This window comes from Gymnogyps californianus, chromosome 9 (genome assembly GCF_018139145.2).
Source record: "Gymnogyps californianus isolate 813 chromosome 9, ASM1813914v2, whole genome shotgun sequence".
Lineage (NCBI taxonomy): Eukaryota > Metazoa > Chordata > Aves > Accipitriformes > Cathartidae > Gymnogyps > Gymnogyps californianus.
This window is the reverse complement of record NC_059479.1, coordinates 10,066,019-10,093,425: the sequence shown is the minus strand read 5'-3', so window position 1 is coordinate 10,093,425 and position 27,407 is coordinate 10,066,019. Positions and strand designations below refer to the sequence as shown.

The 27,407-nt window shown below is 37.8% G+C and overlaps 1 protein-coding gene across 2 annotated transcripts; it reads left to right on the top strand.

Annotated features, from left to right (window-relative positions):
- The first annotated feature begins 21 nt into the window (after window positions 1–21).
- Window positions 22–27,022, top strand: WDR44 (WD repeat domain 44). Of its 2 annotated transcripts, XM_050901698.1 has the most exons (21): window positions 22–134; window positions 6,900–6,933; window positions 7,064–7,117; window positions 10,288–10,362; window positions 10,849–11,479; window positions 12,108–12,238; window positions 12,335–12,427; window positions 13,393–13,529; window positions 14,572–14,655; window positions 14,958–15,064; window positions 16,026–16,177; window positions 17,666–17,804; window positions 17,900–17,964; window positions 19,210–19,323; window positions 20,163–20,285; window positions 21,243–21,434; window positions 21,596–21,697; window positions 23,181–23,296; window positions 24,717–24,844; window positions 25,555–25,686; window positions 26,130–27,022. In XM_050901698.1, exons 1-21 carry the CDS (start codon window positions 58–60, stop codon window positions 26,222–26,224), a joined length of 2,781 nt encoding a protein of 926 aa, XP_050757655.1. In that variant the 5' UTR covers window positions 22–57; the 3' UTR covers window positions 26,225–27,022. The 2 variants fall into 2 exon arrangements, with proteins under 2 accessions (XP_050757655.1, XP_050757656.1); XM_050901699.1 differs by lacking the exon at window positions 7,064–7,117.
- The last annotated feature ends 385 nt before the right edge of the window (window positions 27,023–27,407 follow it).

Sequence of the window (27,407 nt, the reverse complement as noted above, 5' to 3'; positions counted from 1 at the left end):
CTGCGCTGCGCTGCCGGCGGCTGGGCCCGGCGCGGTGCGGCTCGGCCCGGTGCCGTCATGGCCTCCGACAGCGACACCGAGGAGTTCTACGATGCGCCCGAGGACGTGCACCTGGCGGGCGCCTCCCCCGCGCCGTGAGTCTGGCGCGGCCGCCGCCCTGCCCTGCCCTGCCCTGCCCTGCCCTCCCCTCCCCTCCCTCAGCGCGGCCCTGAGGGGAGGCGGCCGCCCCCGACCGTTACGGCCGTTGGGGAGCTCCTGGGGGGAGGGAATGGGGGTTTGCCCCGAGCCCTGCGTCTCCCCGCCTGAGAGCACGGGGCTCTGCGCCCGGGGAGCGGGGTGCTCGGCCGTCCTGGCCGCGGGCAGGCGGGGCTGCGCTGCGCTCGGCGGTGGGTTGGTTGAGCGAGTGGCAAGCCCGAAAGTCAAGAGGATGCGAAGAAATCGAGCGGTTTTCGATGTACTTTCTAAGGCTTTTGGGGATGGCAGTAGCCATTATCTTGATGAGATCATATCTGCCTTCCTTGGGCGGGTAATATGTAGTTTTTAGAAAAGACGTGCAGAGATGAAACCGGGACCGACAGAACTAATCCCTGAAATACGATAAAAGTAACAGATTTTCTGAGGAAAAAGAAGAGAGCGAGCTTCTTCAGCAACAGGCTAACTATTGCTGCGTGTAAAACAACTTCTAGTGTGCTCTGTCATTTGTTTTTAATGGCGTTGCTTTGATGCCGCTTGTATTTAGCCAGTCTATGGTTCTGTGTAGTGAAGTTTCAACAGCATTTTGTAATGTAGATTGCTAGTGCTGTTACCTCAAAACTAATTGTGTCACTATATTGTTGATGTTAGCCAAATATGCTCCCTCTTTTTAAATTGTAAATATCTCTTTCCACTTGTGTGCTAAACAGGTTATGGCTTGTATCAGTTTTGTTTTTCACATAGTCTGGACCAAACCTCTCCATTATTTGACCTTGCAGGATGAGGTTTCATGTTGCTTGTTCAAAGAGCAATAAGATATGGATTGTGGGATCCATCCATTTGAAGCTTTAATAATTGACTAAGGGCTTGTTTTAATCTGCGTGTCAGTGGTCACTGGATGCCTAGAACAAAGGAAAGGCTAGATCTATTCTCCTCACCCACACATCTTGTATCAAAGCTTTTCTGAACTTGTGCTTTTCATCAGGCAATGTAAAAGGCTATCTTGGCATACAGTTCCACAAGATGCGGTAAGCCAAATTAACAGCGCTTGTGCTGAAATGACTGTTTTGCTCCAACTCCTTACCTTGCTCTGGCACTAGTGACCATCAAACTCTTCTATGAATTGCTTTAACTCAAAGTAATTGAAAACAGCTGAAAACTAGAAACAGCAAAAACTATTCAATAAGTTAAAACAGCTGGAACCTGGCAGGGTGCGGATGGGAGAGGGTGAAGGTGTGGGATTTGTGTGGCTAGAAGCCACAGGCAGGAAGGGGGAACCAGACCTTTTGCTAGAAGTGAGCCATTAAATCTAGCCCAACTGCACATCCTACCTTTTATTTGATACAGATAATGCCATATGTCCTGACTTGGCAGGTTTCCCCCACCTGTATTTAAGCAGAACTTGATAATATGACGTCACTCACTAGAAATTAAAATGGAAGATGCTTTTAATTTTTATATTGCTCTTCCATATATAAGGATGCATCATTGACTCGGGTCAATAGAATTCTGTCAGCTTGAGTCTAGTAGGGAGCTGATCTCAGAGGGCTTAGTTTGCAATACAGATACTGAATCTGTAATTCAGTCTGCTATTGAATCTGTGCCAACAATATGGAGAGTATTTTCTCTAAATAAGCTTTGAGATTGCTTAAGAGTTAATTTCATATTTACATTGGACACTTCTTGGAAGTAGGCTTGTAGTTTAGTTTGAGACCCATGCATGTGTAATGGCATCGAGTTGGGACCCACAAAAAAAAAAATCAAAACCTTCTCGTGGGAGGAAGGGCAACTGAAAACAAGTGCATATTGCCCTCTGCAGTTTGAGGCATTTCCTTGTGCATTTAGTGTTCTGATGATCAGCAAAAACACTTGGGAATCCTTTTTGGCAGCATATGCTGTAGCTGGTTTTTAGCAAAGCAGTGTAGATATATTTGCCCTCATTAAAAATGTGGGTTTTGTAGCTTCCTCCCCCCTGCCCTGAGTTCCGTGTGGGGAAGTTTAGTAACTGCTGATATAGAAATTCTGAAAGTGGTGACAACTGTTTATGTAAACTTGCTGACTTCTTTGCTATTTATTTGTTTTATTAATTGTCTAATGTGATGTGCAAGAGTGGAATTTTCAAGTTGGACGTAAGCTCCCAGTTCCCACTGTAAGTCAATAGGTACTGATGCTCAAGCCCCTCTCTCAAGGAGAGCACCATATCTGCATCCTCAAGTACATACATAACTGGTGCTCTTTAAGAATTAATTAGCAAAAGCTACAGAACTTGTTACAAAATGTTTCTTTCAGGTGATAGTGGACTGAGATAGCTCTTCTGGATTGATGGCTTCCCTAAGGCGAAGTGTGTTTAAACCAGATGTTTCGAGACTACTGTATCCCCTCTGGCTAGGCCTGTATGCTTCACTTCTGCTGTAGATCTTGGCTTTTATGTGTAATTCTACTTTTGACAGGATGTGTGGAGAGTGTCCGTCTGTTAGATAATTAGGTCCTGAACGATGTCTGTTTCTATATGCTTTTCTAGCCCCTAGAAAAAAGACCTAGCTGCCAATGTGGACTGGTCAGTGAAGGCATCTATTGGTTGTGTAGCCAGAGGAGTGGAGAGGGAGAGGTAGTGTGACAGAAGATGCCCTTATGTAACCTCTGTCACTCTGCTTTCAAAAGACTGTAACCACAGAAGAGATTTAGAAAAAGACCCTGAAATTGAGAGGCATGAACTGTCCTGTGAAGGAGGATGTCAGTTTTGAGAGAAGGAGAATGTGAAGTAAGGCACGCTTGTTTGGATGCAAGCATGTGACAGACCCTCTTATATTTTATTTATAAGAAAAGTGATCCACCCACTCTGAAATCAAGAGCTGCCAAATCTAATAGTTTTGAACATCATATGCCTAACAGGAAGGGGCAAGTTTGTTCCTAGTGCTCTCGTATCCTAAAAGTTGTTATGAGAAACCAAACAAAAGGAACTGGATTCAAGAGATGGTGTAGATAATGAGAAATGTCCTCTGGTACCTTAATTTAAATTCTTGAATTCTAATTTCAGTAGTCCTATCTTTTTGAAGTTGCTTTGATGCTTTTCCTGAAGAATCTAGTTTTCTTCTGTGTAGGAAGCTAGTTAAGTTGTGCCCTGTTGACACATGGGACATGCTTAGTACAACTTTTTTGTTCATGTGTATTTTAGCCAACGTGCAAAACTGATCTCGGCAGCAAACAGATGGAGTGTGAAGTGTTAGTTACGTTGCTGTAGTGACTTGCAGCACTGCAGACAAGTTTCTGCGTTTTGAGTTAGCTGAAGTTCCTGAAAGCTTTTCAAGGGCAGCCCAAACAGTGCATTGCAGTAATGAATCCTTGTGGTTTTGAAGGTGTGGGCTGCCACAGAGAGCTACATCAAGAGTAATTGTAGCTTCCAGGCCAGCCATAGGTTAGAGGGAGGAAAACATCGTGTGCCTCTGCAAGCTGAAGGCCAGCAGTAAATACAGTTACTGGGCTGGTTGTTGAACCTGTATGTTCTGTACAGTGTACTGCTTCTATATATACACTTTAAACCTCTTTCCATCTGCCTGTTAGCACACCTGCTTTGTAACAATGTACATTCTCCCAGGAAGTACGCAGAGTGGTTCTGGGATTTGACCAAGGCCAGTCATTCACATCATTGTTTTTTTTTTTTAAGGGCTAAATGTTTTATTTTCTGTCACAAAACTTAGCAACAACGTATTGAAACTGTGAAGCTTAGTTTGAATAGGTACTAGTCTGGAGCTACCTGATAGTGGGAATGGCAGTTTCCTATAGTCTGGTCAGTGTTAGGATGAATTTGACAGCTGAATAAATAAAAAAAAAAAAATTCTTCATGAGTTTATTTGACTTTCAGATTAATTAGACATCTGGTTATGTTTGTGCAGGTGAAATGGGATTTTTCTTTGAATTTTCTTTAATCTTTGTAGATAACCTTGAACCCCTCCTGTATTAAACTGGTGTTACAGTGGTATCATGTAAGAAAACTTAAGTTAGAAGTATTTTATGTGAAATGCAGTCTACAAGATCTATTGTTATCAATTTTTAAATCCCACTATTTACTAAACAATCATACTAGACAACAAAATTAAATTTTTGCCGGATGTTTCCTGTGGCATATGTCGGTCTTCACATTCTGCCTGATAACCCTGTAAAGCTACAGACCTTTCAAAGCAAAATCAATATTTGATCATTGGATTGATCTTCGTATAAATCTTTTCAGATGCTTTTGCCACTATATATACTTTTTTAAAAATGCAAGCATTTCAGATACTGCATCCATAAAACTAGTGCCTTAAAGTAAAACTGGGGAGTGGAGAAAGCTGGTAACTTCAGGTGGTTGGGAAGGTAAGACCATTCCAGATTAATGTTGAACTACAAGAGACTTCAGTTACCAAACTTATTCTGTGACTTTGTCTTTATAAATGCAGCATATATAACATATATGCATAAGCAGCAACTAATCACAACTAAGGGAGCGATGGTGCTTATATAAACATATAGCTCAAGCTCAGGCAAGCCGCTAAACTTATTTGGCTATATTATAAACTGATCTGAAAGTGGTGTTATTGCCAAATAGTTGTGGAAGCTTTGCAGTGTTTTAAAAGCATGTAATTTCAATGATAAAGCTTTACCTTAACATAAGCCATGTACGTGTGCTATATCAAGCTATCAGCACTATGTTATGTTCTATACCTGCTATCTCTGTAACCTTTGTCACTTGAGCAGCTTTTTCCCAAGGTATTTGAGTGAAGCATGAGAGTGGGAAATAACATCTGTTTTGGTTTGAGTGTGGATTTTCCACAAAGCTAATTAGCTAAAGAAGTCTGAAAGGGCAGCAAAGTCTTTTGAGCCTTGTATTTTGTGTTACCAGTGGAGGAATGATTTGCCTGTACCAGAAGTGACATGCTAATGGGTGGGCAGTGTCACAGAGAAAAATAAACTATCTATTTGCAGTTGAGGGATTTGCATTCTATTTAGGTTGTAAAGTCTAAGCAGTGCCTTGTACGATAGGACCCTACACCTTGCTGAAGCCTAGGCATTAATGTTGTAGTTATATTTCATTGTTAAGGTCATCTTGTGGATTCAATGGACTGACACACGTTTCTGCCACTATTTCTAAGGAAATCCAAGAGTTCATAGTGGAACTCAAAATGTTTCACTAACCAGAAATTCAACACATGCTGTGGCCTTTCCCAGCAATATATTTTGAGAGACAAAAGATGTGTTTGTTTTTCAGGTCAAAATACTGATTTTGCTCTTTTTTGCACATTGGGATTAGCGCCTTCTAGGAGGATTATGCCTCTAAAAGTGTTACGGATATTGTGCATCTTAAGTGTCAATATCTGGACAGAAGCATCTAGGTTTAAGGTGTTACATTAATTACAAATGATACAGTCTTTAGATACCAATCCAGTGTACTTTGTTGTTTACTTAACTGCTGTATAAATGTGATCTTTTCTTTTTGTGATGAAATGCTTTCAGACAGTAAAGAGAAGAACTGAAATTCTTAAAAATGATATGAAAATTAGTTTTCTTTTTCAGAAGGTGTTGTCCCTTGAAACCATCATTTTGGAGGCAGGAGGGGCAAATTAGACTAAGATCTCTATATTTGTCTGTATTGCTTGGTACAAGGTGATACTCAAAGGTGTCAAGTGTCACTGACCTTGGTAGCCAGCTGGGATGCTTGTACAATCCAGGTTGTAGTTCATTTGGTAGTAAGCTTTTAAGGAAGTAATCTGTAACTTAGTCTCTGCTTGTGACTGACAAACTGATAGAATCATAGAACAGCCCAGGTTGGAAGGGACCTCGAAAGATCATCTGGCCTAACCTTTCAACTTTTTTATATATGAGTAAGATCCTGTAGTCAGAGTAAGCAGTGTGACTATTTAAATATCTTCTAGAATTCTGAAATACTCGTGGAAAATGTTAGTTCAGGATATAGTAAGAGTTGACTGTTCACTGATTGGATTGAGTGGTGACCTGAAGAGAAGTAATTAGTTGATACCATTCCCCTAAGATACCTTGTTCTTTCATGTAATTAGTGAAATGAGAGGTTACGTGTGAGTGGATGCTAATGCAAATTCACTGTTTCAGAGTATGCATTTTGGAAAGTAGTGCAAAACTAGTTCTTTCCTGTTGTAATGTAAATACTTATATTTATGCCAAGGGTCACGATTAGAAACGAGACCTTACGTTTACTAGAGAGGCTGAAGGGCAGAATGGCTACGATAGTGTTGACTCTACAGATCAGGGTTCAGGCACTTGATTTGCAAGCTACTAGAGCATTTGTACTTCTGCTTTCTGAGAGTTTTGGTTTCTTTGTCCACCCTGTGCTCCCTGTACGTGCTAATTCTAAATTCTCTGTAATGCGAAATGTTTTTAAATGTGTACTTGGAATAGCATCGGTTTCTTAGAAAAGGGTGATAGAAATATGATTTCTAGAAGATTCTGCTGAGAAACTTCAGGGATTGTAGAAGCTGTGGATCTGTGCACTATAGACAGTTGGGCACTTAACTATTTGGAGCCTTTTATGTAAAGGAGTGGTATGAGAAGCATTCACTTCGTTGCTTGTCTAAAGTATCAAGTAAACATTCACTGTAAAGGAAGACTGTACTATAGACTGTTTAATATGAAGCTTACTGTCGAGATTTTTTTTTTTTCTTTGAGCTCTACCTAAGTCTGTCTTCTCTTTCTAACAGGTCACCGACGAAAGATGGATCCCATGTATTAAAGGTGAGTTTCTTCTTAAAATCAATCAAATGTTTGTTGATGAACAGTGTTGAGCACTTCTACCTAAAGTAGATGTGCTACGGTAGCCCTAACATCTACACAGACAAGAAATAACAGGCTTTCCTTGTTGTAGGTACCAATTGTTGGAACTTCAAGAGACATAAGCACAACTTTACTTTTATTTAGGGTATGTTAACATGTCTTGAATGTAATTTTATTCTGAAATGTATATGTGCAGTTTAATTGAGCTCTACTTAATTACTAGACTACCCTCTTTCAAGTGATTTGTGAGTAGTAAGCAAGTCTCTGCAGCACTTGGTTTTTGGTCTCTATTTATATGAAATAGTTGACTTCACTCTCTTCTGTCTTCAAAATAAGAAAAAATTCCTAGTGTTTGTACTTCAAAAGCCTCCCCTCTAGGTTATGTGAAGATAAAACACTATATTTAGCTTAATGAGACAGCATTGCCACTTCCCACGCAGGTAATTGGTATGCTGCATCTGTGCATAGTGACAGTGCAGCTGAATCTGGCACACATTAAATAGGTGAGGATTTGGAACCTTGTGCAAGTAACACTCATTTCCTGGTCTCAGAAGGGCCAAAGGTGATGCTATGCAACACTTTATTACACAGAGTAAAGAAGGCTTGACATCTTTTCTGCAAAGTGTTGGGAAATCATAGTGAAAATAGTGTTTCTGATTTGTCAGCAGCACTCTGCTCTGAATCAATAACCTTTTTACAGTGATACCATATCTTACAGTATCTCTTATGGAACAGAGGCTTATCCCCTATTTTGTGTTCTGTTTAATGTCCCTTTAATGATTAACTGTTACATATGTACGCCTTTCAAGAGATGTTGCTCTGTCATTCTAACTAAACTCAGTGCAATCAATGAACTTCAAAACTAACTGTAATGTCTTGACTGAGTTACTAGCTATGAAGTTCTGTATGTTGCTTGTAGGTTTTTTTTATTTTTTTAAGTATCTTCCTAAGTCACTTGTTCAAAGCTAAGTTTTTGAAGGTGGAAAAAGTAGTTGCGTCTCTGCTTGGTACCGTATCAGTTCAGTGAGTGTGTGACTAATAGTATAGTTTGTCTTGGAATGGGTAAGAAATATTTCCTAAGTCCAAAGTTTAACAGGTGTGTGAGTTTAATGTCAACAAAATTAGAAATTAATATAATGGGCTTCTGTAGACACTGATTACACTTAAATGCTTAAGTCATCACACCTTTGAAGATAGATTTTAGTGATAAAGCAAAGTAGAACTTGCATTTAGCCTAGAAAAACTTTGTGGAAGGTGGGGGAAGGAGTGGAGAAGGAGGAAGAGTTTTTCTGTAATTGCAGCTGTCTCTGCGTGATATGCTATTTCTTGAGGTCAGCACTCTCAATGATGGATGTCTATAAGAGTTGTGTGGGTTTTTTTCAAACATATTATAGTTATGTTAGTATGCTATAAAGATTCTGTTTGACTAGCTGAGTTTAAAAAAAGTCTAAGGAGAAATTTCTTAGATGTCTGTACTAGACAGTCACTCTAAATCTTGTCAAGGTCCAAAAAAATATGGGGAGGTCTTTTAAAAGACCTGTTTAATATGGAGATTAGGTGTCTTGTGCATATCCAAAGCTGTATAAGCAGAATTAGATTAATAGCTTAACAAAAATAGTTTATAATGGTAACAGCTAGCTTTTGGGGGCTTTAACAGTGTGGGGAGACAGTTGAGGACTGCTGACGTCAACAGAAGAGAGTTCTGTATCTGTAGACAGGAAGGAGGAATAGAATGGCAGTTCTGCATCTCAACTCAGGGAATCAGTTGAGATGTATTTGTTTTTTCTTAATGTTTTAAGCTAGGTAACTTAATTCTTTGAGGCAGTTGTGAGGAATTTTTCTCTTTTGCGAGACAAATACAGGCTTTTATCTGCAGCTTTGGTCACCAAATAGACTATACAGGATGGTCAAACCAGTGGAACAAGTTGCATGGAGATGATGTGCAGCCTCCATCCGTGGATATAGTCAAAACCTGACTGGACACATCTCTGAGCAACCTGCTTTTGTTGGCTCTGCTTTGAGGACTACAGGGTCTTCCAACCTCAAGGATTCTATCAGATTCCCCTTCAGATATTGCTAATATTTATGCTTATAGGCAATGTGATCAATTGTAAATTGTAAATGTGTTCATGTAAAACAGAAGGCATATGATGAAGTTCCAAATAGACTGCACTAACTGAGGTTAAAGCAGGCTTCTGTTAAAGCATTATCATTCTATGGTATAAATGACTTGCTGTTCTGAACCTAAGATTTTTCAGGAATTGATGAATATGTTCACTCACAACTAGAATATTTTCAGTCCTGTTTTAAGACTTCGTATAGACATCCACATGTAACATGCCCAAAGTGTAATCTAATTCTACTATACCTAGGGCTGCCTATCCTAAGTATGGTTTATTTAATTAAATTTTTCTACTAAGTAAGACTTAAAACTATTACAAAGATCTGCTACATTATTTTGGCACACGAGGCCACCTTTAGTGAATTGCTTTTATTAATTCTTTGTTTGGTAGGATCTGCCAAAGCATTGATGCTGTTTGCACATCTCAAATCTATACTTCTTAAATTGCAAGCTGACTTCACATCAGTAGTATAATATCCTGGTAGTGTTGATTATACATATATAAAGAATAAATAGTATACTCAGCTTTGAATATTCATGCAGTCTTTCATCCAAATGTTCTGAAAATGTTCTTGTTTTTTGCTTAAATCCAGTCATTTAGTTTGTTCTGCTTCAGTTTATTTCGATTTCGGAAGGATCTGCATGAAGATAACTGATAGCAAAAATAGACAAGGTGCACTAGGAATAATTGTAGAATGTAAGATTCCATGTCAGAACCTCAAAGGCATATTTGTGACCACTTGATAGATCTGCCTGACTTAACCTGGAAACTTCTAAAAAACTTTCTATTATATGTAGTGATAATACAGGTCTTGCATCCTTTCCCACAACCTGATAAAGAACAAAATATTTTAATATGGATTTTCCTTGCTGCAGATTATTAAATGTGTATGTTTCTCTAAACTTCATGCTACCTTCAATTTTATTTTGGTTGACGTTGAAACCTCTTAAAGATAACTGTCTTTTTTGTTTATTAGTGTGCAGGCTTTCTCTCTGTATGGTGGTGTGAAATATTCTTCATGTGTACTGTGCATTACTGTTTAAACATCTATCTGACAGCAGTAACGTGTGGAGACATAGCAGAATTCTTGTCCTTTATGCTATTTAATTTGTTGTAGCTGTATTTTTGTTAGATCATCTACTGAAGGACTTACTACCATCATCTTATGGTATCTGCCATCTTTTTTCCATAGGATATGGACAGCAAGCTACACAAAGCTGGAAATGAAAGCTTTGTACAAGAAATGAGACAAGATGATTCAAAGGAGGTTAGTTAAATATTGCTTTGCGCTTTCAGCATCACACTAGAAATATTAAATAATTTAATAATCATTCTTCATCCTGAAACTAACGTAGGTTAGAATTTATCCTTAATGTTAGTAAGAGTGTCCATCTGAAGGGTGAATATCAAACTAAGTGTTCCAAAAACATATTTAGGATTCACCAGTGTTGAATTATTTGTGTAATTTACAGGATCATATTTAGCAGTGCATGAGAAATCTGATGAGTGAACAGCTTTTGTTTCCTAACTTTCTCTCAAAGTATATTAAAGAGGAATGGAAATTAGTTACTTTGTTTTATTTTTCAGTAATGCCTATTTCTGCACCTAGGTCTCCAGAATTTTTAAACAAAATGTATTTTGTATACAAAGCAACTCTTCAGTGGAAGAGTTCTTGTGGATGTTGTACAGACTGACTGGTAAGTGCACCCTAGAAATGCCTGCTATTTAACGGTAGAATGGTTTTGGTTTTTAGATTATTGACAGTATTATAGAAGAAAGTCAGAAGGCACAACAACTGGATGATGATTCTTTAGCTTCTAGAGGAGAAGAACTGACTGTTCCAACTTCAGATGCAAATGCTTGGATTTCTGGAGCAGGTATAATTAGTAGTATTCCAGAAGTATTAGCTGCTAAAATGTCATTACAAGAAGACCCTAGAGAACCGGTGTGTCAGAGTCTGTGTAAGGACACTGAATTAGAGTCAGGGAAGCTTTTGTTTACTTCTGAGCAACAGGAAACTCATAAACTAACAAAAGTAACAAATGCAACTGACCATAAAATGGATGAAACTGAAGCACAAGAAGAAACATCAAAAAACGAGGACATAACAGACAAGAAAGAGGCAAATACTTTAGAACAAGTGGCTTCAGATTTATCTACCAGAGACCTTTCTACAACAGAAGAAATGCCTCCAGCAAAACCGCCAAGGCAGCTTACTGTAGAACCTGATATAGTTGCTAGCACAAAGAAGCCTGTCCCAGCACGGCCACCACCTCCGACAAATGTTCCTCCTCCGAGACCACCACCACCTGCACGGCCAGCTCCACCACCCCGGAAGAAGAAGAGTGAGCTGGATTTTGAAGTGCAAAAACCTGTTTTAGAAGGCAAGTATTCTATTTTAGATGGGTTTAGTTATCTACATGGTTACTATTTTTGTGTTTTGAGTGAAGAATCATTCAATCTTGTGATTTTAGTTTAGTTGACTTGTAAATGAGGAAAAAAATATTCTTCAACAATCTTAGCTTCTGTCAGTGGCAAAATAGCCTTTTGCATTACAAGTGTTCCTAATTCATAGACTTTCTTGTAAACTAACACTTCCTACCAAAATAGCTACTGCTGTAGCAAGGAGAAGTTGCCTCATCAATACAGAAACTAAAAAAAGTTACACACTTCAAATAAAATGTGTGCAATCTGTGTTTGCATAGAAATACAAGTCAAGATGTAGACTGAGGTCTCATGAAAATGAGTAATGCTGGGTTACTAGGGAAATGACTAAAAAAAAAATTGTTAATAAAACTTAGGAGGACTAGGCATGAAATCGTGCCTGTACCTCCAACTGTATGTGAAATATGTAATAGATAAGGCAGATTTGGTGGCAGTTGATGTTTAAAAAAAATCAAACTTGTCAGAAAGAGTGTTCAGGAGTGTAACTATGATGTTAGGATTCTAACAATCTGTAGCCTGTCTATGGCAAGTGTTATGCTCTTCTTTCTAATGTGAATCTCTCTTCAGTTTCTCGAGAGAACTTCACAGCTGGTGGTCTTTTAACTCCAAGTACAGTGGCAGAGGGCATGCCCAAAGATTCTCAGCCTTCTTTGGATTTGGCAAGTGCAACTAGTGGAGATAAAATAGTCACTGCACAGGTATTGGGAAATGGTTATAAGTTCAATAACTGTAACATTTTCTATTACTTTAGTGTTCCAGTAGACATAACGTGTTCTATGTCTGCAAAATTTCAGGAAAATGGGAAAGCAGCTGATGGCCAAACAACAATTGAAGTACTTGGACCACAAAGACCCAGGTCTAATTCTGGAAGAGAGCTCACAGATGAGGTACTAATGAATGTGGTCTGTACATAGTACATTCTTGTGCTTGCTTTTCGAGGCTGTTGAATGAATTGGAGTAGTCACATGTCACTCCTTGTGCTCTGAACCGCTACATGCTGTGATCAGGGATGCAAATAGGAGTGATGGCATGCTGGCTTTGTCCACCTAAGCACTTTGTTGTCCCTGAGTCATATGTGGTATTAGCATTTGAAAGTGTGAGCTGTAATAGATCTGAAATGCTATGAGTGTGTGTTTGTAGCTATGCACACATTACAAGATTTCAATGTGAGGCAACACGAGCAAACTTGGCGTTTTGTCACGCATCTAAAAGGGGAAGGAGTCAGCAATAGGAGAATGATTTTCCTAATATTAAAAAATAGTTTCTTCAGTTAATAACTTCCATTAATCCTGATGATGTTATCGGGTTGCTGCTAGTTTTTATTTGTGTTTATCTGTGTATACCTTTTTTAACTATTGCTCAACAGGTGTATGTATTCATGAGATGCTCCAAAAAACCCTTTTCCTTTGTAGGAAGGAAAACTAACTAGACCTAGTACTAGTTAGGTCTAAATGCTTTTTCTCTGTAGGTAAAGGTGTCTTTGACTGAATCTAAACTACAGCTGTTAGAATATCTGAAAGGGGAAGACTTCAATATCTTTTAATTACATAATATGTTTGATATTAGCATGGACGGTGTCAGGCAGTGGCTGATGTCTCTATAGCTGCATTTCTGATTTCTGAAATTGAAGCTTGCGATGACATGTAATTGTTCATCTGTGTGTAGTGGTTGATGTTTGCATTAACACGCTAAATATTTTAACTTAAACTTAGTCTTCATAAAATAACTATATAGCGAGCTACAGAATTTCCCGTTAAGATAAATAATCTGTAAGATCAGATGATTTCTATTTTGCTCTAGGTTTTGGAGTCTAATCAAGTCATCTTGATTTCACATCTTATTTTTTCCATAGGAAATTCTAGCAAGTGTAATGATAAAAAACCTTGATACAGGTGAAGAAATACCCCTGAGTTTGGCAGAAGAAAAGTTGCCAACAGGCATTAATCCCCTAACTTTGCATATCATGAGAAGAACTAAAGAATACGTCAGGTACGAATGATGATAGCTTTCAGCTCTTTGTGATACTGTTGCTCTCGTAGTTTTTGCATACATGGACGCTGCTCTTATGCAAGTAAAGAGAGTCCCCGTCCATCTGTCTGACTAATTTGAGTACTAATTCCCAGTTCTCTATGAACTAGGCCGTTTATTGAATTCTTTTAAGTTAACTAAAAGTTGATGATATTGCTGGAACTTGACAGGCAAGTATGTCTGAAAATCCAGCTGAACTGCAGTTAGCACTTGATGTGCCAAATGTTGTCATTTCTATACTGAATTAAACACAGTTTATGTTCAAGTACTGTATGTTGTTCATGCTACCACCTCCCGTAGTTTTTTCAGTGTTTAATTTAGTAGACTTTGGTCCTCTGAAGATCTGTCGTCATCAGTATAGCTGACTACTTTGAGGTTTTCCTGTTCTCAACAGAGCTTTAGGCCCTTCTAATGTTTAAAACTGAGTCTGTTTGTAAACTTTGATAGAAAAAATACTGTTTCTTAATGATCAGGAAATTGTGTTAGTCTAGATGTTTTTTCCACAGGCCTAGTTTTATGTGAATTTATACATCAGACATTTTTTAGGTTTTTTGCATTGCTGTATTATCATTGAAAAGCTCCCTTCTGTAGAACTGTACTCTTCTCTGTACAAACTTCTGGTTTAGAATGAACCACTATTAATTTATTTGATCTATGGAAAGCAAGGTATGAGAACAAGGTGGCATGTTACCAATTCCTAGTAATGTAATGTATTTTGTCTGCTCTTAGCTTTCAAAGCATCACAATAAGCTTAAGTTTGAAATTTGTGGAAGGGAGTAATGTATCTTTGGCATCTGGAGAGTATATACGGTTTCAGTATCAAGATGCCTAAGAATTGAAAGATCTATTTTATTACTTGATTAACAACATGTCCATGTTTTTCTAATGTGTTACATGAAGGACTAAAGATGGATCCTAAAATGCAGATCCTACTTTGCTAATGTTTCATTCAATTTAAATTCATTATGATTTCATATTAAACAATCATTTCTGTATTTCCTAGTAATGATGCAGCACAGTCTGATGATGAAGACAAAATGCAGACACAGCAAACTGATTCTGATGGAGGGAGGTTAAAACAAAAAACGTAAGATGCTGTTTCATGTCCCTACAAAGAAAAGGCAGGTTTTGTTTTTCGAAGCTGAAGCTCCTCTTCTGACTTATGAACAGGTTACCTTTTAAGTACAAGTGGTACCTGAATTTACATAAGCCCATTGCTGTGCAGTTGAACTGAAGATTACATGACTGCTGGCAAATTAAATGCTTATTTTAAGAAGCAGTAATGGAAAGAGATAATATTGCATTTCAAATCAAAACTATTGATTCATAATAGCAAAAAATGAAAATTGGCTAGTGTTATGTGTTGAAAAAGTGCCCTTGCTTTTTAAGGACCCAGCTGAAAAAGTTCCTTGGCAAATCTGTAAAGCGAGCAAAGCACCTTGCTGAAGAATATGGCGAACGTGCTGTAAATAAAGTTAAGAGTGTTCGAGACGAAGGTAAGTGATACTGATTTTTTTTTTTTTTTTTTTTTAGTAGGATAGTCTGTTTATCCTTGGACTTCTAGGAATCAAAGCTGGCTGAGGGACATATACTGCTGTATTCTACCACTGTACAGTTGATGATGTGGCTTTTTAGAGTTAAAGCTTGTATCTTGTTAGGATTTCTTGTAAAGTAGTAGTTGAGAGACCTTTTCAGCTGAACCAGTTGAATACTGTAATTTTTGTTGTGCTGTTAGAAAGCTGTCTGGATACCAAAATGTAAACTTTTGGGAAAGTTATTCCAGCAAATGTAGAAGTGGGGGTTTACTTCATGACTTTAATAAAATCAGATTATTTTCAGACAACCAGTGCCACCATTAGAATTCTCGTATAGCTTGAGCTCCTGTTAGAAGATTTCTCAACTACAACTGAATTCTCCCCTTCTTGTTTCATCAGTGTTTCTTTCAGACAGACTTCTAGTACAGCAGTAAGCCAATCTAACCACAGCTTGAGATAAGTGCCATAGAACTGCTACACTTTAGCATCTTGTGTTGCCAGTGGCTGTTTGCCCCAGCTCTTTTGCAGTTCTTATGCTTCGTCGGCAAATCACCAGGCCATTTCAGCGTATTCAGTCAGAAGAAACCAATACAATAATTTTCAGCCCACACTAAACTGACAGAAATCACTTAGTGCAGGATCTGCTGAATGCAAGACCTGGTGCAAAGAAAAGGGCAGAACAAAAATGGATAGCAGTTCTTATTTTGAGTGTTCAGTGTTTGGATTCACTGCAACCTAAAATTAGTGTAGGTGTATTTTTAGACCTTGATGCAACGGCACTCATTTTGCTTTAAGATCTTAAAATTGCCTATAAAAATTTGCTAATTCAAGACTAATCTGCTACCAAAAAGTATTGGCAAATGCTTACTAATAGGTTAAATGTGTGCTGCGATATGTACTGCTGAATTTGTGTTCCTCTTAGTGTTCCATACAGATCAAGATGATCCCTCTTCCAGTGATGATGAAGGGATGCCGTACACAAGACCAGTTAAGTTCAAAGCAGCACATGGCTTCAAGGGACCTTACGATTTTGAACAAATTAAAGTTGTTCAGGATCTCAGTGGAGAGCATATGGTAGGTCTCAAATTTCATCTGTGGTTTTGCTGAATCTGTTCAGCCTGAGGTTCAACTTTTAGTTTTCATCTACTTGGTGACCTCTAGAAATGACTGTCAGGTTTGTTCTTCTTGAAGAGCAGTTTCATTCTGGAAAATAATATTCTGGCAAGAAATGAAAATTTGGCTGGTTTGATCAGATCTTGAGGGGAAAAAAGAATGTGTAGATACTCAGGCTTCAGGGATTCTCCAGAGCCTTTCCTTGAAGAGTTTTGGTATCGAGTGGTGCTTGGTTTCTTGGTTCCTGCAATTACAAATTTAGGCTGAAATAGGCTATGTTCCACCACCAGAACTGAGCACAGAGCAGCAAAGTTGACCTACTCAGCAGCAAATAAACTAGTCTGCCTATTAGAGATATGAACCACAAGCATTGAACAGAAATACTAGATAGGTTCTGGAGGCAAAAGTAGGGAGAGATTAATGGGGTATGTGGATCAGAATGATAAGGAAGGGCGAGACTGGGACATGATACTTGCAGAGATGCCTGTGGAGAATGAGGCAGAAAAACTACCTGTTCATCACTGTTGGAAGTGTGCATTCTTCCCTGCAGAGTCTAAAATACATTCTAGTATTCCTGACTTCCCAGATTCTTCTGCTGACAGCAAGTGTCTGACAACAATTGAAACAGTCTTCCATCTTTAAGTGTTAGGCTAAGGATAATGACCTACAGCAATCAGTTTGGTGACCGGAGATTTCAAGCTTGTCATCCACAACTGAAGTTTCCAGTCCTACTGGTAATCCATCTGTGTTAGTTTCCATAATGCCAGTATTTGACTTCTTAAAACCTCGGGAATTCCCCAAAAGCATCCTAAAAAGATGCTAGGTTGGTGGAGTCAAATGCCTAATAGCTGTTCATTAAATAACAGGAGGAAATGGAATACTGCTTGTGTGGTACTGTGTTTTATTGACTACTGACTCTTCGGACTTTGCAGTGGAGAAAGAATCGTTGTCTTTGTAGGCTTTGCAAAATGCTCATGCCATTCTGAATTTAACAAATATATGTAGTACTCATTTTGGTTGCCAGAATTAATGTAACCAAGCACAATTTCTACTTAAAAGGAAAAAAAAAAAAGTGTTAGCACAGCTTGTGCTAACTTCAAGTGTAGCTACAAATACTTACCAGTTCTACAAATCAAAGAGCAGGTTATAAGTCACTCAGAACCCTGGCTGACTGACTGTTATTAACCATGCCAGTTTTATGTAGAACGCTGTGGTAATGCTGAGCCCCCTTAACTCTTCTCCTACAGTAATCTGCCTGTGGGCTGTTTCTTTCAAACTGTTTTTGCGAGTATGTTGCACCAGTCTTAACAGTTACTTTTCAGTGTTTTGATCTACAATTTATTGTGGTATCTTGTATATGTCCTAAATCTTGCCAGTTGACATTATGGCTTTTTGGTATGGAAAAAGGCACTTTACATAACTTAAACAATGATCTCTTTATTTTGACAGGGTGCTGTTTGGACAATGAAATTTTCTCACTGCGGTCGATTACTTGCATCTGCAGGACAGGACAATGTCGTAAGAATATGGGTTTTAAAGAATGCTTTTGACTATTTCAATAACATGCGAATGAAGTACAACACAGAAGGTATCTTTCTATGCATTGCTAGAGCTCTAAAACACTAGAAATTCTAGTTATTTGGGAACTTAGAGTTGACCATGGTGTTTCTGCCTGTGTTCTAGGCCGTGTCTCTCCCTCCCCATCTCAAGAGAGTCTGAATTCTTCAAAGTCTGATACTGATGCAGGGGTATGTACACTAGATATTGGGAGGGGAACAGGGGAAGAGGTGAGGGGGTCGCATTGTTCTGTAATGCCAGACCTTCATTGTTGCTTTATCCAAAGACGCTTTAAAGAGTTCTTGGCTTGTGTCTTTGAGGCATAGACAAGCTGTCTTATCAATAGACATCTGCAGTCAAATACTGTTATCCCATGGGTGTGGGGTGCAAGCAAGACAGTACGTCACTAAACTTAATGCATTACAAAATCTGCATAGCTTTGCTGTGGCCTTCTACCAGAGTAGATTTCTGAGTGAAGTGCTAAAGGGGAAAAAACCTACATTGTTGAATTTCCTGTCTTAGTGTTTTGCCTTGGAGCATTACTTACGGTTAACATCTGACTTGATGATGTCTTTTCTGAGGAAGGCCAAACTGAACAATGGGATACTCAGAAGCATAATAAAACTTGATGTATTTAAATTTTTCACACCTGTGTAGAATAAAATGGAACACAACTGATGAAAAGTATTAAGACACTCTTACTTGTAGAGTGTTCAGATACTTTACTAAATTTGCCATTAAAATTGATGTATTTAAGGGATTTTTTTTTTTCTGTTTTTGGTTTCCAGTAGTGTAAGAAACAGATGAAAAAATCAGGGTTTAAGCAAAGATTTTAGCAGTAGTGTTGTTTAATGTGCACTATTTTGGTGGGGGGGAGGCGGCGGGGCCAGGAATCTTTCTTTACCTCAGGTAGGTGAATAGACTTGCGCTAGCCACACACACCAGGGATGTTGTTTTGAGTGGTTTTTTGCTGGAGAGGTTTTGTATAGGAACTTCTGGGGTTTTTTTATTTTGCACCTGTTTATTCTGAAAGGGTCTCTTATGAGGAAGCTATCATTCTTGATATGCACTAGAAACGTGGAAACTTTACTCATAGTTTATATTCTAAATGCAGTTTTCAAGGTTGATATACTTTGTTCCAAAAGCTTGTCTTCAGATGTTTGCTTAAATTGCTGTCAAGCTCATCCTGTTGAATAAAAGCTGTATGGATGGAAAATGTAGACCTTCTTAATTTTGGAATTTCAAGATGATGTTTCACAGCCCATTGTACTCGAAATTTACTTTGGTTGTTTATTAGTGCAGTGTGGTTTATTTTAAAGTCATAAGAGTTGTTCTTCAAATTGTTATTGGTCCTGTACTTTTTATAAGTGGTAAGTGCTTTATTGTTAATTTTTCCAGCTAACATTTTGTAATGTTTCTATATATTTCTCTGATAGATTTGCAGTGGAGTTGATGAAGACCCAGATGATAAAAATGCCCCGTTTCGTCAACGACCGTTTTGCAAATACAAAGGGCATACAGCAGATCTTCTTGATCTTTCCTGGTCTAAAGTAAGGCACCTTAATACAGACTGCACAGTTCTCCTGTGTTTTCATTGTTTTCTTTTGTCAATTGCCGTTGGAACCATACATCTAAACAATATGAAACAATCATTGAAGTTAAGAGAAAAGGTTTGTAGAGACAACACTTATTCCAGCTGAAATAGTTGGGATAAAATGAACAAACTTCTTGGGCTTGTCTAATTAAAAGTCATCTTTAAAAAAAAAAAAATCAAGCTACTAACAATTGCAATTGTGTATTCAATAGTGAGTTAAATTGTTTAGAGTGGGAGGAATTTCCACTGAGCTGTGCGATATCTGATTTGTGCTGTTACCACTTTTCTTGTCTTCAGTATGCTTCACTGTTTTTATGCAAAATGTACAGATTCTAAAGTTGCTGAATATATACCTATATTGTAAAATTAGAGAATTACCTTGTGCTTAACTTTCAAAATGTTTCACATAAAGCTTATTCAGTTAATTCTCCACATTGGAATAGAGTTGCAATTTTAAGAACACAGTCTGGCTGAAGGAACTTAGGCAGGAGAGACTCTCACCCCTTCTCTGAAGCCTGTTGTGCTGTTTCTTCTCTGAATACTTTTAACTACTTTCCAAGTATTAATTTCCATTGAGATTCTTCCAGAAAATTTTCTGTGACTGAGCATCAGTACTGATCTTAAGGAAAACACCAATCAGTAATGATAATTTGGATAAAACATTTTATCTGAAAGGATAAAATGTTGAATTTCATGGCAACAGAGAAATTGGTAAGGCTTTAACAATCAGAATGCTTCTGTATTTTCTGTTACTTTTTTGTCTATTAATAACCATGGAATTCTCTTGTTTCACAGAATTACTTCTTGCTTTCTTCTTCTATGGACAAAACTGTCAGATTATGGCACATATCAAGAAGGGAATGTCTTTGCTGTTTCCAGCATATAGACTTTGTCACTGCTATAGCATTCCACCCAAGGGTAAGAGTAATTGCCCTCTTTTTTTTCTAGGGAGGCAGAATTTGAAATTACAAGAGTCCTCCTCCTTTATTTTCAATTAAAAAAAAAATTTGACTAATAGAGTTTGTGCACTTTAAGAATATCCCTATTGGATAATATTCCAGAACTTTAAGTGTTCATATTCACTAAACTTCACCAGGAGTGTTCATGTGGTTTAACCATTTGTAGGCATGACATGGGAAGTGAATTGGCTATTGGCTATAACATTACAGCTGGTATAGTTTTGAGTAACTTTGTGAAAAGTCAGAATTTCCAATGAGGGTTGTTGTAATTAAATATTAGTGGAAAAAAAATCATAATTAAATAGAACAGATTGTCCAGAGACCATAGAATCCTTGGGGATGTTTAAAACTTGACAGGATATAACCCTCTACAGCTTGATCAAACTTTTGAGGCTGTCCTTGCTATGAGCAGGGGAGGTGGACCAGAGACGTCCAGAGACCCCTTCCAACCTATCTTATTTTATGATTTTTTTAAAAAATACTGTAATAAAGCTTCCTAATATTAGTAAAACTCAAGTAGAGGAAAAGCGTTTTTCAGTGGTCCCTGAGCATACATAACTGGTAGATGTATCGGGAACTCTGAAAGGAGCTTTCAACTCCTGACAAGGTTAGTATTTTTCTAACTTCTATTGAGAGGATAAAAAGTAACTGTGGTAACAGTGAACAACTTTCTAACTTGAGATATACACACTGCATGTGTGTAATCTTGTCAAAAATCTGTAAGAAATTGAACTCCGTTTACCAGTAATTTTAACATTGTGTTTTCAGCCACCTTAAACATTATAATCAACTCATCTGAGAGCTCTTATTTGGGAGGTTCTGGAGAGAAGCTGTTTGGAAATGGGGTGGGAAGGGTTTAAGGAAATCAGGGCATCCTCATAGCACAAGCGGAGATTAATGTAGTGTGTCCTCTCAGGATGACAGGTACTTCTTAAGTGGTTCATTGGATGGGAAACTCCGACTCTGGAACATTCCTGACAAAAAAGTGGCATTATGGAATGAAGTAGATGGGCAGACAAAATTGATTACAGCTGCCAACTTCTGTCAGAATGGCAAATACGCAGTCATAGGCACATACGATGGAAGATGCATCTTCTATGACACGGAGGTAAAAACTTTTTGAGACTATGTATTTTTTTTCATGTTAAATAAACAGATTTAAAAGTCCTGGTTATTTAAATATCAAGAAACAAACCTATTAGAACTTGAAGCAAAATAAAGTTTTTACACAATTATTTCAAACCAGGATACATTTTAATATCTTTTCAGCACTTGAAGTACCATACACAAATACATGTGCGTTCTACCAGAGGCCGAAATAGAGTTGGAAGAAAAATTACTGGCATTGAACCCTTGCCTGGAGAAAATAAGGTACTGTCTTTCAGTGCAACTTTGGCTCAGTACTGGAGCATGATATTTGTATCTAATGCTTAGTAAGTTTGTGCTAAGTCTTGTTTGTAGTCACTGACTTAAATCAGAAGTCTTTTAACACTACTAAAATGAACACTACTCTTTGCTGATTTAGACTAATACAATACTAAATAGTGGTAAAACAGAATTTTTTTTAAAAATGACGTTATGCTCTGATTAATGTAAAGGTGAGAAAATGCTTACAGATGGCTTTCAATGAAAACTTCTTTGGCATAACTAACCTCTCTTGAATTTAATAGTAATTTGGAAATGTACTTCATGCAGAAGCTGAAGAAATGCTGAAAGCTCAGAAGCTGTTACCCAAACCCGTTGTTCAGAATCAGTCCTTTTGTTTAGCTTCGGTCTAAACTGAAGTCTTATGTTGTGAAAGGGTCAAAATCTCATCAAGCAAAGAACATGCTGTTGAACATTAAGGTCATAATCTAAAGCTGGAGAGTTTCTCACTTGTATATAAAGTTTCAGGGGTGATGTCATGTCAACAGCTGGCTCTATTACAGTAGCAGATCACCAGCTGTTATTACCTATATTGTACTCTTATCAATGACACAGAAATTACTTAATTCCAAAGACATGCAGAAGATTCAGAAATCAATAGTGCCTTTGGGTTTTCATCAGATGCTGTTGTTGGCGTGTTAGATGATGTAATAAAACACAGCTCAGCATGAACTCTTTTGAAAACAAATAGGAAGTTCTGTAATCTGATGGTGATGATGTTCCAAGAATTGTCACAACTTTGTTGCATAAATGATTAGATAAGTAGGAGTCAGTATTTGACTGCTACTCTGCTATACGCTTTTCCTAGTGTCATCTTGAGATTTATTGCTAACCTATGGTCTGCTCCACTTCTAAGGTATCATAAAAGGGCTAATCAGCTGAATGCCCTTACGCATTTTGACAACCCTTTCATAGACTTCTCTGTTCCTTATAAATACATTTAAGCTTCTGATCTGAAAATGTGAAAAGGAAGCAAACTCACATCAACCAAGAAAAGCCCAGTTTTTTTACATAGCAGATAATGACCTCTGATCTGTGCTTCTTGATTGGTAGGTCATGACTTTCCAGAAATTTACCTTGCTAGAATAGCTGTTCTGCTGTATTATTCTGGAATGTGTTCCAAAATATCCTTTGCAAATTGATGACTGTTCTTTGGGCCCACATTTTATTTCAGTAAAGAGCAGCTGTTCTGGTTCAGACCAGTCAGGATGATCTTGACAGTGAAGTTGTGTTCTGTCCGTTGACAGAAGACAAGAGAGAAAAATGTCATTGTCCTAAATCTTATTCTGCTTCTTTGGGCCTATTCTTTGTCTGTGTCACTTTTTTTAATGAAAAGAACTGGAATTCTGACTGTTTGAATGAACTCTGTTGCTCCTTCTTGGGCATGCTAATGGTTTCCACTCCTAAATTTTATTTATTTATTTTCTAGATACTAGTGACATCAAATGATTCCAGAATCAGATTGTATGACCTAAGGGATCTGTCTTTATCTATGAAATATAAAGGTTATGTCAACAGCAGCAGCCAAATCAAAGCCAGCTTTAGGTAAGACAGTATTCTAACAATGGAGTTGTTGGGTTTGGGAGATGCTGTGGCTGAAGTACAGAGGCTTTTGTTTTAATAATCTGTTTACCTTGGTACGAAACTGAGCCTCTGAAATGTCACTTGGCTCAGAATACAAAGGTAACTAAAGGCTCTGGTCAAGAATGACAAAGCTGCCTACGAGCAGGGAGCTTCTGTGAATGAATGAATCCTTTTGTATTGACAGTACGATGCATGTCTATTACTATTGCTGTAAATGCAGGAACTGTGATAGAACTGGTGAGGCTGGGACACCGCATCTTTTCTCTCCTCCATGATAAATAGGTTTTATTTCCTTAATTTTGTCAGGTATTGTGGCAGATGTGTTGGTCACCCAACTGTTGCCCAAGGCTGTTGGTCACTGCCTGTGTATCATCACTGTCAGGAAACAGCCTGCAAATCTGAGTTGGAATTCTTTTTTCCTCTTTCTCTGTGCTGGCCTAAGATGCTTTTCTGAGTTTGAGTATATTACTGTGGCTGTCATGGAAATACTGGTTTTTAAGGTAGTAAAAGAGAGGGAGTAGAGGGAGAAGAATATTCTATTCCCTCTTTAAGTCTTGCAGAAGCCGAAGGGGAAAAATGCTTGGGTATCTGTTTAACCTGGATGTTTGAGCAGCGGAGGGCAGCAGTGCTTAAGGAATAATGCCAAGTTTGATCTTGATTGACAGCTGTTGGCCTTTGAAAGCATCTTTAAGGCTGACCCAGTATTTCACAGAATGGCTGAGGTTGGAAGGGACCTCTGGAGGTCATCTTGTCCAGCCCCCCTGCTCAAGATTAATTTCCCAAATTAAGTCATCTCTACTTACAGGGCTGTAGCATAGTTAGCATTAGAGTTTAGCTATGTGGCATACTCATGCAGTAGGTAAATTAAAAGTAAATACTTGAGTTGGATTTGCGGGTAGTGTTTTGTCTCTGTCAGTGTGCATTATACAGTCATCTGGTTACAATCTTGTTGAATGTCTTTCATCTTCCACTTGTTTGGATTTTTTTTGGATAAACAATTCCTGTTACACAGTCTCGGATGTTCACACAGGTTCCCGACTCAGATGAAAATTGCACTTAAAGATTATGCTGTTTTCTTGTTGCTGAGTATAGCTGTTAGACTAACCCTCTTCTTATGTCGGAAGCTGCAGGAGAACAGCTTCTGTGTGCTATTCATGAGAACTATTTTTTCTTCCAGAGGGAGAGCATCAGGAAGCTTACATGCACATTTGTTTAAGGACTGTGTATTTTTTTTGAGCTGCAGTCACTAAAATAAAGGATCAGTTTGAATTGTGAACTTAGCCTGATTGCACTTGTAAAGCTGCAGGTCATCTGGAGAGCTACTGTAATGGTTGCTTGAACAGCTAAGAAAAGTAATGTTTTTCCTTCTTTGAATCTTTAGCCATGACTTTACCTACATTGTAAGTGGTTCAGAAGATAAGTATGTTTATATTTGGAGTACATACCATGACTTGAGCAAGTTTACATCTGTAAGAAGAGACCGTAATGACTTCTGGGAAGGCATTAAAGGTAAAAATCAACTTGTGATCTTTGTTTTATCAAAGTTTATATGATTTCAAAAACTAAATATTTTTATCTTCTAGTTTTTATTTGCTCAGCAGTGCTATTCATTTAGTTTGAACAAATTGTTAGCAAGATGCATTGTAATTGGTAGATTTTCAATAAGTGGACTGTCAGAAAACCTTGTCCACAGGAAACTCTCTACAGATGCATGATTGGGATGGCAAGAGACAGAGTAGCTAAGAGTTTGTCCAGCTTCAGTAAGTGATTCTGAATGAATTTAATGTTTTGCTGGCAGAACTTGATTGTATAAGTGTAGAAATCAAAATAATTATCAGTCCTTAGATCCTTTATGGAAAAGTGACTTTGAAAACAAATGTAAGCTTTTTTCCTTTCATGGCAGGATTTTTTAAAAAAAAAAAAAAAAAGAGAGCAACTGTCTTATCTCACACACACACACACACAGTTTTTGGGAAATGCGGGGCCATGTTTATATGAAATGTGTTTTGGAGCTCTTGCCAGTTAATTTTGGGTACTTACAGGAACTTCTGAGATCCCTAAGCTTATAAAACAATGACAATTGCTCCTTGAATGATGAGCTTACCTGGTGCCACTAGCACTGAGATTCTTGGATATTTACTAAAATGTATGCCTGCTATTCTTGTAAAATTAACAATTCCCTGAAACAAGGTAATCAAAATTGGATTGTTTTTCTGAAGCGCACAATGCAGTGGTCACATCTGCGATTTTTGCTCCCAATCCTGGTCTGATGGTGTCACTGGAAACTTCTGAAAAGCAAGAAGCTGAAAGTAAGGGAGAAGATTCTGAGACATCAGATACCATACCCTCTGGTAGGTGTTTAAGATGAGCTCTGCTTGATACCATGGTATGAGGAGGAAAAGATTATGAAGAATCTTTTCAATCTGGGAGGGGGGTTTCTTGAGAAGAAAAGTCCTTGGTGGTATGGATATATATTCCTACCTTAGCAGTTGAACATTTTGGCAGCTGTTGCATTCTTAAAACCTGAGAGCATGTGAAATGAGGGGCATAGCTGTTGTCCTGTGTACTTTAGGATTATTCTTTTTACACTTGAGCTGTTAGGAGGTAGAGCTGTACCAACATAAAATGAAAAAGGCCCTTTCCTAGAAATGCAGATGTTTCTTGAAGTATTGGCTAGATAACAGGAGTGTGATGGAAGAAGGGTGTCACAGTGTTAGCTTATCTTTTAATGAGAGCTTGATTTTTATATATATTTTTTTAGTGAACTAACAGTTTATTCTCTTTCCTTATTAAGGAGCTTTGAAGACAGATCACACGGAAGTGCTTTTATCGGCTGACTTTACTGGAGCAATCAAAGTCTTCATTAACAAAAAGAAATATGTATCTTAGTTGTTTTGCAACTGACAGCATAAAGCTATGGTACTGTGGGATTAATTCCATCAATAATGTGGGCAAAAACAAAGTATCTAATATAATAATGTTACAGGCTGATTTATTTTTAAATCTTTATTTTAAGGCTACTCAAATATTGGATCCTTGGAAAGCAGTGTCTACCTATTAACACCTGGGCTTGTAGAATAGAAAGGAATGTGTAAGAATAATCCTGCCAAACATTAAACTTTCTACGAACAGTTGTTTTGCAACGTAATTGTGAACCTGCACAGGTTTCTGCATGAAAATGTGTTCACACATGTGTGTGCCTTTTGGTTACATGCACTAATTTGAACATATATCAAAAGGATTTTAGTGGTGCTTGTGGCCACTAGATGTCAGGAATGGGGATGGGAAGGGAAGGTTGGAGGTATAGCTGGAAAAATGCTGAATGATCTAGTCTGATCTTTGCACAAAATTCCATTTGAGAAAGATCTTGAATTTGTAGTAGCTATTGTTCAGAATTTTAAGTTATGCAAGTTTTTGATGGGTCAGCAACCATATGTAAATGTTTTTATAAATTTCTCAACTTCAGGACGTGAAAATTTTTTTGTTGTCTTTTAATTGTTGTGGACTTTAGATTCCTTTCTTATATATAATTTTTTTGCACACTGGAGCACAATACTTGTGTAAAGAATTCTCTCATTCCTTGTTCACGGGCACCAGGATATATTCACCTTCCAGATAAAATTAAGCTGCATTAGAAAGTTCTTATATTTTACAACTATGTAAAATAAACTGTTTACATTTTTTAAGCATTGTAGCTTAAAGTTTTAAGTTCTTCTCGTTTGTTTAGTGCCACTGAATTTTGAAAGTCTTTGTAAATATTCATATAAAACACCTATGAAGTAACATTCTGGGCATCATAACCCATGAAATGTTATTGATGGTCAAGTGTTTCAGAGAACAGATGTATCATTAAACTTGGTCACACACTTGGAAATTGTTGTTTCTTTTCCATTTTGATTCATAAATTTGCCTTTTGTCTAAGTAGTTTTGACCTGTTTCTCAGATCATTGATCTTGCACACACTTGTTAACTTTTGAGTTCTACTTTTTCCTGATCTTGTCACTTTTGTGATGGCAGCTTTCTTTCTGAAGTAATGGAGAATGGAGTACTGCAACTGGATATTAAGCAGAAT